General features: G+C 39.8%; 1 protein-coding gene across 1 annotated transcript in view; it reads left to right on the top strand.

The window, feature by feature from the left end:
* The first annotated feature begins 414 nt into the window (after positions 1-414).
* The window catches only part of LOC308495753 (uncharacterized protein), a 45,304-nt gene continuing 28,085 nt past the window's right edge, over positions 415-17,633 (top strand). The window contains exons 1-6 of the mRNA XM_081080727.1: positions 415-810; positions 4,245-4,359; positions 4,521-4,694; positions 9,800-9,906; positions 11,221-11,358; positions 13,702-13,772. Coding sequence (XP_080936853.1) covers positions 560-810; positions 4,245-4,359; positions 4,521-4,694; positions 9,800-9,906; positions 11,221-11,358; positions 13,702-13,772 — 856 coding nt within the window. The 5' untranslated portion in view covers positions 415-559. The remainder of the gene's footprint in view (positions 811-4,244; positions 4,360-4,520; positions 4,695-9,799; positions 9,907-11,220; positions 11,359-13,701; positions 13,773-17,633) is intronic.

The following is a 17,633-nucleotide window of genomic DNA, read 5'->3' as shown; positions in this document are numbered from 1 at the left end:
CCCCCAAAAAAAAATACAAGAGTTTTCTCTGGGAAATCAAGCTTTTAAATGCTTTTGTGTTTTATAAATCGAAATTAATACATTTCAGTTTTAGGGTACATAAAGGTATTTTTTCTTCTCTCATTTATGGTTTTTGCTTCCCCCAAGTTCTCTGCCTGTTACATATCTGCTTTCTTAATTCAGGAAATGAAATTTCCTATTTCATTTTGCTCAGACGACCCAGCAGAAGCCTGGGCCAGCGCCCACCGAGGTCCGAATGGAACTCAGCGCTGCCCACAGGCCACCTCTGAAGCTTGAGGCGCCTGGGCCTTGCACGTGGGCTCCGGGTGCCCTTGACCTTGGCCACGGGGCTCTGTGCGCACGCGCAGCCCTCGGCCTCTGCCCCGTGCACCGTTGCTTGGCGACGGCCGTTCTGGGCAGAGAGATTCCAAACCGCCTTGCTGTCCTGCGGGGATACTGTGGCGACTGGAGTTGGCTGCTCTAGAGGCTACTGTTGGCTGGGCGCGGAGAAAACAGGCGTGAGAAGTGCGGAGGAGGTTCTGAAGCCCGTGGCTTGGCCATGAGGAGGTTCATTGGCTTAGGGATTCTGAAGGTCAGGTCCGGCTTGGGTTTCCGAAGGAGACCCCAGAGCGATGGTGGTGGCTGGCAGCCTGAGACCGGAGGTGGGGTCACCTCGGAGTCCGGGTACTGCATCCGAGACAAAGATCTCCAAAAAATCCACAGAGCTGCCTCCAGGGGCGACGTGGCCGGAGTGCAGAAGCTGCTCTCGCTCCATCCAGAGAGACTGAACGACAGAGACCGGCAGAAGAGGTGAGCGGGCCTGGGGGGCCGCTGGGCACGGGCCGGAGGCGGCGGGGGCCTGGGAGAGGGGCCCACCTGCCGGGCTCCCCGGGAGGAGCGCAGCCTGGGCGGGGCCCTTACCTGGGGGCCAGGGCCCAGGCCCACGTGGTGAGCACCAGGACAAACTCTCAAGGTCCCGTCACTCATAATTCCCCTTATAAAGCACTTTACTGACAATGTTAAACCAATTTAACTAAATATCAGTAATAGAAATGAAAAGAAGTATATGCAGCATTTTACTTTTGATGTGCACAGTTTTAGACCACATTGTTAAACACTATAGAAAAGTCCGTAATGAGAAAACTAATTCCCATAATAGAGCGACTTGTGGGCTAAAAGTTCTTCAGCTAAAACCCAGTATCCGTTTTACATCAGTGTCCACCCATGTATGTATGGTGTTTATTGAGGGGCCTTAGAAGGGAAGCTTCCAGTGGAAGATGCCTGTGGTCTTGGCTAGGAAGACTCGTTTTCTCACCGTGTGTGCTCTTCCTCTAGTTATCAGTTTTCCATAAGCCAACTAAACTCTCAGGGTTTTAAAAGTTTTGGGTTGCACATGCTCTTTGATTGTAGTGATAAAATTAAGAATCATTCTGTATAGTAGACGAAGATTTGCCCTTCTAGGTGTCAACGGGTGCTGTATTGCCACAATTTCTTTACTAAGAGCTGAAAAGAGAGATAAATGATTGGAATATAGCAGAAAATGCCCAAACACCCTAATATATGCAGGATGTTAGAGCTTCATAGTGATGACATTTAGGGTTAGTAGAAAATATGAATTACTCATGAATGATGGAAAAATACCTGTTAAGTATTTGGAGAAAATTCGTTAGATTTTCATATCACAAAAATAAGATCCAGATGTACTGTAGATTAAAAACTATAAATACACGAAATGAGGAAAGTACCAGAAGAAAACAGAAATTCCTATTTATACATTTTTTTATGTTGGCGAAGACTTCAAAAAAACCAAGAGTTCAGAAGGTTGGTTGAGCAATATAAGAAATCAATAGTCTCTGTATATCAGATAATAATACTAACAAAGCACAAGAAAAGGTACTTGTAAATTATGTACAGCATACACATATCAGGGAAAAGTGTATCTTTGTTTTATAGAGAAGTGTCTGAAATCAACAGAAAAAAAGCAGTCGAATTTTGAATTTGACCAAGTTCTTTCTGTGTATCTATAAGTGACCAATACTTAGTGTCCTAGGTAAAAAAAAAAAAGGAATTAAAGTTGCAAAAGAAATGAAAACTTCTTTTCCATCCTCAAAGGTTGAGAAGATGAGGAACCATGGTACTTGTACAGCTGCTTCAAATTTAAGTTGCTTCTGACTTTTCAAAGAGGCAGTTTGGTGATAAGTACCACATTTAAAAATGTATATTCCCTTTACCCATCAATTTCAAGCACTAAAATATCTTTATGAAATAATTAGATAAATCACATACAATTTGCTTTTCTCAGCACTGCTTACAATATCAATGTCTTGTGAAAAATTCACATCAGCGGATTTCGTAAATAAATTGCAGTGCGTCTGTAGGGTGGAATTACCTGAGACCATTGAAGGTGGTATGGATAATACATACATGTTTACATGCAAAGATGTACTTTGGTAGATTGGAAAAGGAGAAAGCATTCCTTTGATTATATAGACACACACAGACTATGATGTTATTTTAGCCAAAAATATGTGCAAACTTGATATCTGAGTGTTTGTACTGTGACATTTTCTTTTTTAAAAAATCTGATCTCTACACTGAACATATACAGGAATTCTAGTAACAGCTTGTTATTAATAAAGTAATCCCAGGTAATATTTCATTATTCCCAGGAATATGCATCTTGTACAGATTAAAACAATTTCTCACTTCTATGTCCAAATTTTTTTTTTAAAGATTGGTATTTTCTGGCAACTTTTAGCCTCTTCAAAAGTAAAGGCAGTCTTTTTATCTGTGCTGGTAGAAGTTCATGTATCTATATTTCTGTACACACTTATTTTTTTATTATATAGAGCTTCACTACCTATAATATTAAATGATTTTTGATTCATCATTTTGGTTCTGTCTTTATGGAAATCAAAAATAGCACATATAAGTGATTATTACTATTGCAGAAGTACTGCATTACTATAAACATTTTGTTTAAAAACATTGAACTCTCCAGCTGTAGTTATCCCTTCTTTCAATGCATTTATTCATCAGATATACACTGAATACCTGTTATGGAGCAGACACAGTCTACTCGGGACTCTCAGAATCTATCTCTCAGGCCCTCTTCATCCTTAAAAACTTTATGTTGCCCAGTAGGAGCGAAATGAAAAATTGTAAATGGAAGTATTAGTACCTAATATCCATTGAAGCTTTTCCTCCCTCGTTTCAAACAAAAGGATTTCTCCAGTTAGGACATTGTGAACAGTGACCAAACTTGCTGTTTAGCTAGTGTACAATAGTATTAAATACGAGTATCGATCACTGGAAATCATCCGATTTTCATGTAATCTATGAATCAAAACAGTCAATGAAAGGAGCCATCCCTAGTCACTTGAATGCTGAGTCTCTTTTGGCTTCAGGTTTCTTGAAAATCAAAACAAGAATTTCTTGGTGATGTTAGTCCTCTTTCCCCATGATGCTCTTAAGAATGAACATTTATTTAGATGCCAACTTATGATGAGAACTACGGAGGAAGGTCTGGTGTGTTTCCATTATTTCACTTCACGTTAGGGTGGTAGGATGCCCGTTCTTGTAAATACCAGTAAGAAATTATTTAAATGCTCCAACTATACTTTCAAGGCATTCTGAATTATACATTGCCTTCCAGAGTCAGAGGTGTTAAAATATGAGAAAAGAAGCATCTTAGAATCACTGAAATACAGTGTTCTTTCTTAATCCTTAAAACACAGCTGCAAAGTAGGTGGAATGATATCATTTTACTTAATTGAAATGTTGTCTTTTAAAGTAGTAGTGATGGTAATGATTCTGATAATATTACCAAAGAGTTATTGAGCTGTGTGTTTTGTGCTAGGAACCTAAGTAAACACTTTGCATAGATTCCCATGTAAGCCCACAACAGTGTCCTGTGATGTTAACTACAGTTTTTATCCCCATTTTGTTGATGAGGAAATGGAGGCACACAAAGGCTAAGGGACAGCTAATAAGTGGTCGAGTTAAATTAGGATCAGACCCGAGTTGAGCTGATTCCCCAGGGCATGCTCTCTGTAGTCACATAGGCTGCTCTGTCCTTAGTGTGGCGAGTAACAAGAGCTCGTGAATATTGTACTTTGTGCAGAAGAAAACTCCATGTTGGTTCTGAAGGCATTGGAGTGGCGCGTCATGTTTACAATTGCGTGCAGAGCTGCATGTTTGAGACAGTGCCCTGTAATGTCCTAAATGTCCTCTCACCCTCATAGGACTGCTCTCCATTTGGCCTGCGCCTTTGGCCATGAGGAAGTGGTGACTCTTCTAGCAGAGAAAAAATGCCAGATGAATTTCGGTGACAACAGAAACAAGACAGCTCTAATAAAGGTATGTGGTAGCCAGGTCTGTCAACAGGAGATGGATTTTATTTAACTATTTAGAATAAAAATGAAATAGTTTCAATCAACTATAACTAATTGTGGAAACTTGTGGAATGCTTACTTTGAATTCCCATAATTTACCGTTCATTTAATGACGTATCCTGACAGGCCGTGGAGTGCCAGGAAGAGGAGTGTGCAACAATCCTACTACAGCATGGAGCGGATCCACATGTGAAGGACTTCCGTGACAACACGGCTCTCCACTACGCGGCCATGGGGCACAACACCGCGATAGCTGAACTGCTGCTGCAACACCAGGCAGACATGGAAGCAACCAATGAGGTATAGATCCACAGACTGTATTTACACAATATTTGTAATACATGTGTTTCAGCCACAAGCATTTTATTTCTAGTCGATATATACAGCATGCTGTACACCTGGCCCTGTCGCCATAGAAACAAGTCCAAAGCCAAGTCAGGAAGGGGAAATGGGGTGGCCACAGAAAGGGCCCAGTTCTGTCCTGTAAGAGTCCTGTTACTGCTTAGGAGTCGGTGCCAGGTTCACTCACACCAAGGACTGAAGACCCCGGGGGAGGGAAGTATGTGGGGGTGGCTGCTGCAGGGCAGGGCCTAAGAGATGGGTGTTCCTGGGGGTGGGTGGGAGGAGGAGTGGAGCCTGGGTCCCGCCAGGGAGCTGGGGGTGTGCAGGTAGGGAGGGGAAGCAGCAGGACACTGGCCCTGAGCACCCCAGGCCTCGGGGATTCTGAAGATTAGGGCAGGAAGGCCAGTCACGTTTGGACATCCAGCAAGGGCATCCACCTGCGTTCCTAGCCACTCTGCCAGCCACGGCCCCCCTTGAGGTCTCCACCTCGGAGTGGGGCTCCTGCTCAGCCTTGTGGAGGTGCTGGGCAGGTTTTAGGTGTACAGAGGGAGCAGGTGATGGGGACGCGTTCACCCCTTTTTGTTCCTGGACGTACATCACTGCTCGCCACTGCAACCCCAGCAGGAATGCCCTTGGTTGACAGAGGAAGGGTCAATTTTACATTTTTGGAAGCTCAAGCGTTCCCTGAATGCAAACAGTTGGAACTTAATTTTCTAAAATTTTACTTTACGTGATGATACCTCTAAAGTAGCAGTAGAGGGCACAGCTCTCTTTTATGCACTTACGACAAATTACGTGTGAAAACAAAACTTGTTACAGGCAACACTTCCTTTTTTAAGTGTTTTTTCACGTCCGAGTTGTTTTCCAATTAATGCAAAACAATGTAGGAAGGCAAAATTTGCCTTTGAAATTGGCTTTACCTTAAAACTCAAACAAACAAAAAAGCATTTTACAATATCATAGAAATCTTCCCGCTGTTGACAATTTTTTTTTTTTTTATAAACAAACGATTTATATAAAGCTATTTAGTACTCATTGGCTAAAGCCTAAGAGGGAAAAAGGAAAGGGAAAGGAAATAACCATCAGAAATATGCAGGGCAATTTGGAAATTTGGCTATTGAAGGGAAATAACAAGAAGAGGTTTTTCAAAACCTCATGGACACAGACAGCAGTTCAATATTTGCCAGAGGGTAAAGGGGGGAGGGGAGATAGATGAGGAAAAAGGGGTCAAACATATGGTGGTGGAAGGAGAACTGACTCTGGTGGTGAGCACACAATGCGACATACAGATGCTGTATCATAGAAATGACACTTGTAACCAACGTAATTTTACTAACCAGTGTCACCCCAATAAGTTTAATTAATAAAAAGAGGCTTTTTATTTTTGTTTTTCTTCAGTTTATGTGCTTAGTCAAGGTCCTCTTCAGTTTTGGGGGATAATAATCCTTAGTTTTGAGAGAGAGTTAGTGAGTTTTAAACTTCCCTGAGACCACATCTGGGAAGGCTCCGAATCCACCAGATTGCAGTGAACAGGCGGCAATTAAGTGGGAAAGGAGGGAAGGACAGACAATTAAGTGACATGTCATCTGTTCTGGCAGAAAGAGCCACCTAGGGAAGAGTCTAAACTCTGCTGTGAAATGTAGACTGTCCCATGAGAAGTAAGGGGTTTAGCAATAATGAAATCAAGTTGCATTTTAATTGTTAATCCCGTTTCCACTCCTACCCAGGAAATTAAGTGTGGTTTTCATAAGTGACATGTCTCTTCCACTTTTATTTGGCCTAATCGTCAATGTCAGAGGAAATTGGTGACTTAGGCTAGAGAAGAGACCGAAGGGATCGTCTCCCGGACTAGTTCTCGGCTAGAATTCTGCTGGCGAATCACAGTCACCCTAGGAACTTGGAAACCATTTACAAGCTAGGCTCTTCCTGAAGGTTTTGACTATGGAAAGCTAATAAGGCCTGGACATGTGTTGTTTAGAAATATCTCCCTGAGATTCTGATACAACTCTTGGTTAAGAACTACTAGTGCAATGTATCAATTCGCAGATCTCAAATACTTAAGAAATCTCTAGAAGAGGTGGAGTGTGAGAGGTGATTCTCCTTCAGCTCTCTCCTTCCCAACACTCTTCGCCTGACTTTTGAACTGTCTGTACCTCTGGGCTCGAGAAGTGGAAGGAAATATCATTGGCGGTACCTGCTGGCTTAAAGAAGAAAACCTTTTTCCTTTCAGCCATCAGTCATTCACTGGTGCTCAGAGAATCTTTAGAAATTTGCTGATGGGTGGTCTCCTAATGCATAGAATCGGGCCCTTTAAGAGTTTTGCATGTTTGTTTGTGCTCAGGTTGTTAGATCAACAAATGCTTACTGCACGCAGGGTTTTCCTGCAGTAATAGGAAATTGTGAACCTACTTTTTTTGCCTGTTGTTCTGTAAATCTCCAGTTTTCTTTTCTTTGTTTTTAATTAAATTTATTGGGATGACAATGGTTATTGTATTTAAATGGGTTTCAAGTGTACATTTCTATAATGCGTCATCTGTATGTCATAGTATGTGCTCACCATCCAGAGTCAGTTCTCCTGCCTTCACTGTATGTTTGACCCCCCCTTACCCTTCTCTACTATCCACCGTCCCCCCCTTACGTTCTGGTCACCACTGAACTGTTGTCTGTGTCTATCAGTTTTTGTTTCCTTGTCTTGTTCGTCTGTTGCTTTCAGTTTAATATCCCTCATATGAGTGAAGTCGGATGGTCCTCGACTTTTTCTGTCCGATTTGTGTTGCATAGCATAATAATGTCATGGTCCATCCGTGTTGTCCCAAAGGGCAGCATTTTATTTTTTCTATGGCAGAGTAGTATGCCATTGTGTATGCATACCACATCTTTTTTATCCAATCATCTGTTGAAGGACAGTTTGGTTGTCTCCACTCCTTGGCCACCGTAAATGATGCTGCAATGATCGAAAGTGTGTGATAAATTCTCTCAGTATGTCTGTGAAATTCATAGAGCCGTGGCATAATCACGATGGTAGGTTTAAACATGAAATCCCATGAAGTTAGTAGCAATACAGATGGGAAGTGTCAATAATTTAGTGTCAGCAGTCCTATAATGTAATTGTCCATTGGATTAACAATCTGAAAAATGAATACAAATAGATTATGGTTTGAATAAGAATGGGAAAAATTCTTGAAGTGGGTGTAATGAGTCTAAATGACAGTTTTATTGCATGTTGGGGCCCAGTTTTTTAATGAAGCATATGATACTAAAAAACAGAAAGATTTTACATACAAATATTCACATTATACACAAACGTTTGGAAACAGCAGATAAAACATCCCAAGTGGGCCACGGACTAATTATGGCTCCTTGATATGTTTAGTTTACCTCCATATGTTGAGTGAACATCGAAAGTTTTGGAGACTCATGAAGAAATAAGGATGTCAAGCTTCTCCTAAAGAATCAAGCCTGGTCCCCTTGAGCCCTGACTACAGATGGGTGTCCTGTGGCGAGGCTGCGCCTCTTATATGAGACATGTGTTCCCTAGTGTGCTACTGTCCCCACCTGGCTTCTTCACTTACTTGGGTCACCTTCTTTGCCTCCGTAAGCACTGGAGTGTGCGATTCCTGTTTTATAGAATATTTTGATAAACGCTTCAAGATTTTCAAGACAGTCTATATTGATTTATTATACGTATTCTGTATTAATCACCTTAGAATGAGACTGAGTTTTTCAAGCTAGAATTCCTAAGTTGTTTTTCTTTTAAAAAAAACAAAAAACAAAACACTTCCTTTATCATTATACGTCCTATAAATAATCATACCCATTGAAATGTCTTTAAGTCTTATGAGGTCAATGATGGTTATAGTTGTAGATGTTATGCATAGTCCAGGCAGTATTCTATCATCCTCCTCAACGTGGTTCCTTAAAAATGCAAGTGATTTAGTCACTTTCATGATGCTAAAAATCATCCATATAGATCAGTATTAAAACGTTAACTGATAAGCCATGATGTTTTATTTCGGAGTTATATTTTGCCTGAGCTATAAAATAATTTTAAGTAGCAATTAAAATAGAAACAGAATAAAAAACAGATTTTTTCAAAAAGTAGATAGGCATTGGGGTCCCAAGATTATCCTTGCAACTGAGAATAAAATTTCACATTGAGCTTACCAACAGCCAAGATAAAATCCCATCGTCTTATAATGGGAGAAAACCCATGGACCATTTAGTGATAAGCAATCAAAGGTCATTTGAAGCCTAACTCTTTTTAATTTAGAGTCCATTTCCTTAGTGACCCTTTTGGAGCAGGAGAGCCTGAAGTTGACATCTGGGATCCTGAGAACATGGATAGAAGAGAAGCAAGCAAGTTTGTATAAACTGCAGAAAACCTTCACTTCTGTTGGAAAGCTCTCCAAACTGTATCCCTGAAATTCTATGATACTTCAGATGTTAATGTTTGCCACAGAAAAGTATTGTCAAATCGGGATTAAGCGACCTGAAACACTTCTTTAGTAATAGCCATATAAAGCACAGTTTTATATTTCTCAAATACCGGTGATCTTTCTGGAATATTCCTACTGGGGCACAGTAATTAATTTCTGCTAAAGTACATATTCTTTGGAATATAATGTAACAAACACTACCCCAGAAATAATTATTTAGGTTATCAATTCAATAAAACGACTTAAAGCATTTACGTCTATGTTTTCGAACTTGGAGATACAGGGATGAAGAATAGCCCCTGCCCTCAGAAAGCTCTGGGTTCAGGTGGGGAACGATAAAATAACTGCAGTATAGTGCGATAGAGATTGTGATGGGAGCAAAGTTCTTGGCACCAGGGCTGTCAGTGTTTGAAGGGAGTTCTGTAGAATGAGGTGGAAGTCCATCTGTTAGAGAGGAAGGAGGAGGATATTTTAAAGGGAAGGAGCAGCAGATGACAACACAGAGGGCTACTTTTTATTTACTTTCTCTAGTGTATGTTCAAGTTTAGAGGATCTTTTATGAGTTTTCAAATTCAATTTAGAACTATCTAGCTTTTTAAGCTATAAATTGTTTTCTCTGTTTTACAGTTTGATTTTACACCACTTTTATTTGCTGTGTATAAGGACCGCTGGAAAATGGTGGAATTTTTACTCGAGAGACATGCAAACATACATGCAGTTGATAAGTGGAAAAGGTACATTTGTTTGTTCTTTTTTTTTAACTTAGAACTGTTTTAGAGCGGTAACAGTTACTCAAGTCAGAAAGATTAAATTAAGAAGAAGAGGATTAACCTATAATTTCAAAGTGAAAAATATCAGCACATCGTCAGTTAGGTAGAAAAGCAATTATTCTGCCTGGTGAACAGGAAGAACCGTAGCCTACAGGATTCATATTCATTTATGATATCGACTGATGTCATTTGTCATTGCAGTTTTTGGTCACATGGTATTATATTAGCTAAAGGGTTTTCACAGTAACTTTACTAGTTTTGTATAGTATGGACTCTAACTTAGTTTATGATACAATATTGGATTTAGTCTCTCTGACAGTTCTTTTTAACCTCTACTGTGTATTCAGGTTTCCTTAAAAGATGCACGTTAAACGTAAATAGGAGTTGATTTTGTTGTTTGGATGACTGCTTTAAATTGTTTTCTTCAAGGAATACTGATGTTATAGGGTTTGCCCTAAGTGACTGTGTATTACTACTACCAGATATTCCTCAGTTTTTATCCTTTTTCGTTTCTAGTCTATTTTGATGGTTTTTTTTATCATTTTTAATTGGTATGGGTAGAAGGGAGAAAGACAGCATTAACTGAATAAACTTCTTCTTTAATGAAACAAGTCATGGATGGGTGATTAAAAAAGAGATGGGCTTTCAGTTCACTCAAGACTGGCTTCAATGCTCAGCTTTCCTATGTGTCACGTGTGTGACCATGGGAACATTACTGTCATCACCAAACATGTTTCCCGATGTGGAAACGAGGGAAATAATATCTCCTTCAAGTATGGTCGTGTGTCTTGACCTGGCATGTGATTCAGTGCCCAGCACATGCTTATGAGCACCGTTAACTCAATGATGACAATGTTTACTAGAATTAGTACTAATATTATTGTTTTGAGCCTGCCAAGTAGCTTTAACTTGCCTGACTTCTAGCTGACTTTGGATGTACCATATATAAGACTAAGGAAGAAATGGGAAATTCTTTATTGAAATCTTCACCTACTTCAGATAAGTGACCTCAGCAGAGTTACTTGTCTATTAGAGAACTTTAAATTAGCACCTTCTAGGTAATACCCAAGTGGAGCAAGAGGCTTTTTTTTTGTTGTTGTTTTTATGTCCCTTCATTTTAGACACAATTTGGACATAATTTACAAAGATGAACACTTAAGCATGTAAATGGTCAATTCTATACAGATAAGCAATATATTGAACTTGGTAAAGTCTCTCAATGTTGCTGTTTACGTAATTTAAGTTCCTAAGGGTGAAGTTGTCTCTCCGTTATTTCAGAACAGCCCTCATGCTTGCTGCAAAGAATAAGTCCTCAAATACAGTCCGGCTTCTGCTTCAGGCAGGTGCAGATGTCTTTGCTCAAGATGACATTGGAAGGACTGCTGAAGAATATGCTTTATCTAAGGGTTTGACGGAGTAAGTGTGTACATTGAAATGGTAGTTATCAACAAACTGGGCTTCCAGACACTTTCACTGTTACTTCTTAGGGAACAGGTGAGACGTCCTAACTGGGGTCAGGCAGGGGGGGGATGGCAGTGAGTTAGTAGACATCCTCAGCCAGAAAACAAACAGTCAGACGTGTGAGACGTAGCGAAGGGACAGATTCCTTATCCCAGAACTTTGAAGACCTTTATCTTTAGGGATCCCCACGTTCTCCATTTCATTCCAAGCATAACCCCTGTGTTTCAGGTACCAATAATGTCTCTTCTCTGACTTTTCCAACTAGTTATTTGGGGGTGTAAATTGTACAGTTTAGCAGGAAATTCTCTATTTTCTGGAGGCTATTGGCTATGCTCCCCTCTTGAATTTTTCAAGAAGCCAGAGTGTTCCCTAAGTCCAAGGGGGACCATCCTCTTTCACAAGTTAGATGGAGAGGGAAGGAAGGTCATTCTGGTCATTCATTGGTTTCCATCGATTGTGTTGCTGCACGGTTGCTATAGAAACGGTCCTGTCGTCATGACTCCCTATGCTCCAAGGTTCCCTTGCTGATCCCGAGTCCTCTGTGTCCATGGTTTTCCACACTTGGACTTCAAAGTGGCGATATTTTTAACTTGACATGCAGATGCTCGCTTACATCCTTAGCTCCTATTCCAGAGCACCAGCTCCCTGTCCCGGGAGTCTGGACTTCTAGCTTTAGCCACACACAGCCTTCCCCAACACTGAAAAACTATGCGGGGCCCACATCTTAGCCCAAACCTCATAATGACTTACCCTTTTGAGTGTCTTGTTGTGTCTTCTGCCGGCACATGTTAGTTGGAACTTTCTGAGCTGTCAGAGAGGTGCCAGTAATGCTGCAGGAAAAGATCAGACTTTCCTTTCTCCTGTTACCAGATCTGTACCCCAAGGCCACTTGCTATCCCATGGAGTATCTTTCCTTAGGTCCTGGAAGGTCCCATACGCCTTTCCCAGAGTAGTAGACACTAAGTTGCCTGTGATTCCTTAGTTAAGATGAGGCTCAGTGATCTGTTTTCCAAAATAATGAAAATCTGGCCAGTGACTTGACTCTCCCTCAGGTTTCAGAGTATTTAAAGTTTTGCCTGACACGGAAGCCAGTAAACAGAAAGCTCTGGATCTAAAGGAGGTTACTTGGTGTTAGAATAGCTGCACCCCTTCCACGCCTCATGAGTGTGCATGTGTTCTATCTTCCAAGTCAACTGGGGATGCCTAGGAAGGTTAGAAAGATCTGAGAGGTCAGAGTTTCAGGAGGTAGACATGAGACGGAAGTAGTCCAAGCCAGGTCTTGACTTCTGTGACTTTTCTGCCACTGGTGTGATTAGCTACGATAATAGGGGCAGTTATGTTATCTACCTTATTGAGGTAACATATTTCTAAACGCATTTAATTACAAATTACATAATAGCTGAGATGTACTGAATTACAAACCACAAAGAGAGTAGCTGATAACCAAAATTAAAAACATTTTCTGTAAACTGCAACATTTGAATGTTAAATAGAACCTATGAAAAGCACACATTAGGTTTATTTGGAATTCCAAAATAATTTCAAAAACTAAAGCTCAAAAATACTTATTCCATTGCCTTACCATTTTGCTGTATTACCTATTTGATCCTCTGACAACCTGTAAAATAAGGCAGTGAGATGCTTGGTTTGTAGAGGAAAGCTCTGAGCCTAACAGCGGTGACTTCCCCGAAAACGGATCTTGTGGGCTATAGAACTAGGATTTCTGAGTTCTCAACTCTCGCCCCTGCTAATTCTAATTAACTGACTGAACTATGCTGCCCTCAGCATGACTGGTTCACCTTGCTCTTTTGTCTTCTTTAATCACATGCTTAAGAAACATTTTGTGCAACTTACTATGGGTTTTTTTAACTTAAATTTACAGGGGTGACATAGGGGTTTAACTTAAATTTATAGGGGTGACATAGGGGTGACAATAGGGGTAAAATTACATAGGTTTCAAACGTACAATTCTTTAATATATTGTCTATATATCACATTGTGTGTTGACCACCCAGAGTCAGTTCTCCTTCTGTCACCATATGTTTGACCCCCTTTACCCTTTTCTACTATCCCCTCTTCCACTTACTCTCTGACAACCACTGAACTGTTGTCTGTGTCTATGAGTTTTTGTTTCTTTATTTGTTTGTCTTTAGAACTTACAAAATTGAAGCGTATGGGATAATTCAAGTTTTTATATTAGCTCAGACATTACCTGAAATACTCTAAGAATTCCATGTTTTGATAAATGTTTTCCTGTCAGTATTAAAACAGTAATATTCTCACCTCTTTTATACATAGCAACGCCCAACTAATTTCTGATTATAAAAAGGAAAGGAGATGTAAAACGTCTTCTGACAGTAACAGTCGAGGTAAGACTCTTAATGGTGAAGTATTCTTTGTGGTCCTACCAGACATACAGTAAGACTAAGAAAGTTTTGCTATTGAAAGAGCTGTTAAAAAAATGTGTATATTGCATGTATATTTTTTCTTTGTTAGTTAATGTCTTTCTTCATAGTCTAGTATTCAGAATTATTATAAAAGTTAATTGTAGGTAATTTAAAATCTGAGAGAAAAGAAACTCATTTATCTAGTCATGACCCCTACAATCCCATATGATATTTATGTAAATAAGAAAAATGATTTTTAAATTAGTATGTTGTATGTTGCTTCTATAATCACCTTATAAGTTGGTCAATAAGTTGGACTTGTAAAAATAAATATTTGTTTAAATTTTACAGCAAATGGATTACATGTAGTGATTGAATTCTTGTTATTACATTGTGGTTTGTCTCACCATAATGTAACTAAAACTAGGAACTCAACAATACCTTCCTAGTCCCACAAACAAATGGCAAACAATAAGAGCTGCAAAACTTAGCCAGTGTGAAGGAATCGCAGTGAGACTGTTTTTAAAACGTATCTACTGATACAAGTCAGTAAAGCTGTGCCTTGTTGAGAAGCATGGGTTATTTTCCATGTGGATATGCCAACAAGGTCTCACTATTATCACCTTTTTTCCTCATAAGTCAAAACAGAGTGAGACATGTTGACCTCATTAGAAGATGTTTTCTTCTGTTAGTTGGATAGTTGTCATGACAGTGTAATTTCTCTAGAACAATATGCTCTGTAGCCACTAGTCAAAAGATAATCATAATAAATGTTCCCATAGCCTAACTTAGGACTCAAAAGATTATAATAAAAGTACAGAAAAGTTTCACAATGACAAAAACGCTATTCTACTCACTGAATGTGGCACCTTGTGCACTGTGCAATCTGAAATGCCCGAGGACCCCTTTAACTTAGTAGACCTCTATCAAAGCACTTGTGTCGGTGGTTTTGCAAGTTATAGGAAACACAGAGATGAAACGGAATTTGATCTTTAATGTGCCCCTAAGACTTTAGAGCTGTCCCTGGTTTATTTCTATGGTTTCTTAAAACAGAATTTTCAAGGGCGATCTTTTCATTTATTTATTTATTTGCCTCTGCAGCCATTTGCTGTGTAACCATCAGGTGTCTTTTAGGCACTAAGTGTTATTTTGATGTTGTAGAAGACAAGCATTTTAAAACCACAGTCCCTACCTCCAAGGGCGTGTTCTTATTATTGTCATTTTTATTATTTATTATACTTTACACAGTGCTTACTAGGTGCCAGAGCCCACTGAGAGCTTATAATTATCATTATTGTTTGTTATTCGGTGTGTAGTATCAGATCTGACAATTAAGTTTGAGAACTTGCCACCGTGCGCTTACATTGGCAGCACTGTACAAACAGCTCAGTAAGGTTTCATAACCTTGGTATATCAGTGTCTCAGAGTTGTGTTTGTGTTGATGTGTGGCTGTGTCTTGCTGAGTGGCAGTGTCTTGCTCGTTGTTGTTGCATGTTTTTGTGTGCCATTGCGAGGCTGTCTGAGCTTGAATCAGAGCTATGATCAAACATTAAATTTCTTGTTAAACTTGGCAAGAGTGGAAGTGAAATCAGGAACATGTTAGTCCAGGTTCATGGGGATAATGTCATGAAGAAAACGGCCATGAACAAATGGATTAAACATTTTTCTGAGGGGAAAGATTGTGTCACTGATGAAGAGACGTCATGGTGGCCAGAATTGACCAGAACTGAGGAAAACATTGCAAAAATTCATTGAATTGTGAGTCAAAATCATTGGCTGACTGTGAGAAGCATAGCAGACCAAGTAAACATCGATACAGAAACAGTTAGGAAAATTTTAACTGAAAATCTTGGCATGAGAAAGGTGTGTGCAAAAATAGATCCAAAGGGGCTCACCGATGAACAAAAGCAAAGGAGAGTCAAAGGTTGCCAAGACCTTTTGGAGAGGCAAGACAATGTTTTGAGCCGTGTTTTCACTGGTGATGAAACCTGGGTATACCAATACGATTCTAAAATAAAGCATCAAAGTGCACAATGGACGTCAGCCAATTCTCCATGACCAAAAAAGTTCTTCCAGTCCAAATCAAGAATCAAAACAATTTTGCTAACCTGTTTTGATATCAGAGAGATTATTCATTATAAATTTGTACCAACTGGACAAACAGTTAAGCATGTTTAGTTTTTGGAAGTTCTGAAAAGACTGCATGAAAATGTTAGAAGAAAACAACCTCAACCTTTGGCCCACTATTCATGGCTGTTGCATCACGACAATGCACCAGCTCACACGGCGCTGTCTGTGAGGGAGTGTTTAGCCAGTAAACAAATAACTGTATTGATATACTCACCCTACTCACCTGATCTGGTCCCCAATGACTTCTTTCTTTACCCGAAGATAAAGGAAATACTGAAAGAAAGACATTTTGATGACATTCGGGACATCAAGAGTAATACAACAACAGCTCTGATGGCCATTCCAGAAAAAGAGTTCCAAAATTGCTTTGAAGGGTGGACTAGGCACTAGCATCGGTGCACAGCTTCCCAAGGGCAGTACTTAGAATGTGACCATAGTGATATTCAGCAATGAGGTATGCAGCACTTTTTCTAGGATGACTTCGTGAACCTAATTGTCAGATCTCGTGGGCCAGACACTTTATGTCCATGATGATGATTTCGGTTGTAAAAACCTGGGTAGGATTTAAGGGAAGTATGCAGTGTGAGTGGGAGTTGGCCAGATAAAGAGGCAGGACCGTGTTGGGCAGGGGAAACAATAATCAAGATTACAGGTTTGGCAGAAGGAACTGCAGACATAGGCTAAGATACACAGTGAACTTCGCAGGATTTACAAGCAGTTCAGTTTTGATGGTATAAAAAGCGTGCTGTGGGAATGGTTGAGAAGGTGGTGAACACCTAGGTAAGGCGAGCTTAAGAAAGTCTTTAGTTCTAGAGAAAGGAGTTGCTCTTATCCTGTAGGCCTTGGGAAATATATCAGTTAGAATAGTTTAGCTGCAGGTAATAGGTGACCTAATTAACAGTGGTTACAACAGGAGGCACCAGGATGGTTTTGGTGGTTCTGTGATGCCATGAGTTGCCTGTTGTTGTCCCTGTTTCAGTTGTGAGGTTGTCAGTGTTTTGTTTAAGTCTCATTTGCTGGCTGGTTAATTAGCAACGGCTCCAAGCATCATATTCTCACAGGACAATATCCAAAGGCTGAAGGACTGCGTTTCTGTGGTATATAGTTGGCATACCACATTATATCAGTTCAGGTGTACAACATAGTGATTTGACACTGATATACCTTGCGAGGTTATCACCACAATATGTCTAGTAAGCATCTATCACCCTTCAAAGTGACTGTAATATTATTGATATTTTCCCTGTGCTGTTAACTACATCCCTGTGGCTTAGATATTTCATCACTGGAAGTTTGTACTTCTCATTCACTTTCTTTTTCGTTCATCTCTTCAACTCCCTTTCATCTGGGAAAAATCAAGTTGCTTTTTTGTAGCTATGGGTCTGTTTCTGTTTTGTTTGTTTTGCTTTTCTAGGTTCCACATATAAATGAGATCATAAGGTATTTGTCTTTTTCTGTCTTCTTTCACTTAACATAATACCTCTAGGAACTTCCACATTGTTACAAAGGGCAAGATTTCATCTTTTATGGATGAGTTATTATTATATCAGTTATATTAAGGATGAGTTAATTATTCTAATATCAGTTATAGTATTACTGTATACACACACACACACACACACACACCTCACACACATATCAAATCCTCTTTATGCATTCATCTATCGAAGGACGCCTATGTTGCTTCCATATCCTGGCTATTATATATACTGC

This window comes from Rhinolophus hipposideros, assembly GCF_964194185.1.
Source record: "Rhinolophus hipposideros genome assembly, contig: HAP1_SCAFFOLD_173, whole genome shotgun sequence".
Classification (NCBI taxonomy): domain Eukaryota; kingdom Metazoa; phylum Chordata; class Mammalia; order Chiroptera; family Rhinolophidae; genus Rhinolophus; species Rhinolophus hipposideros.
The sequence above is the reverse complement of the archived record's forward strand: the minus strand, read 5'-3'. Positions and strand labels throughout refer to the sequence as shown.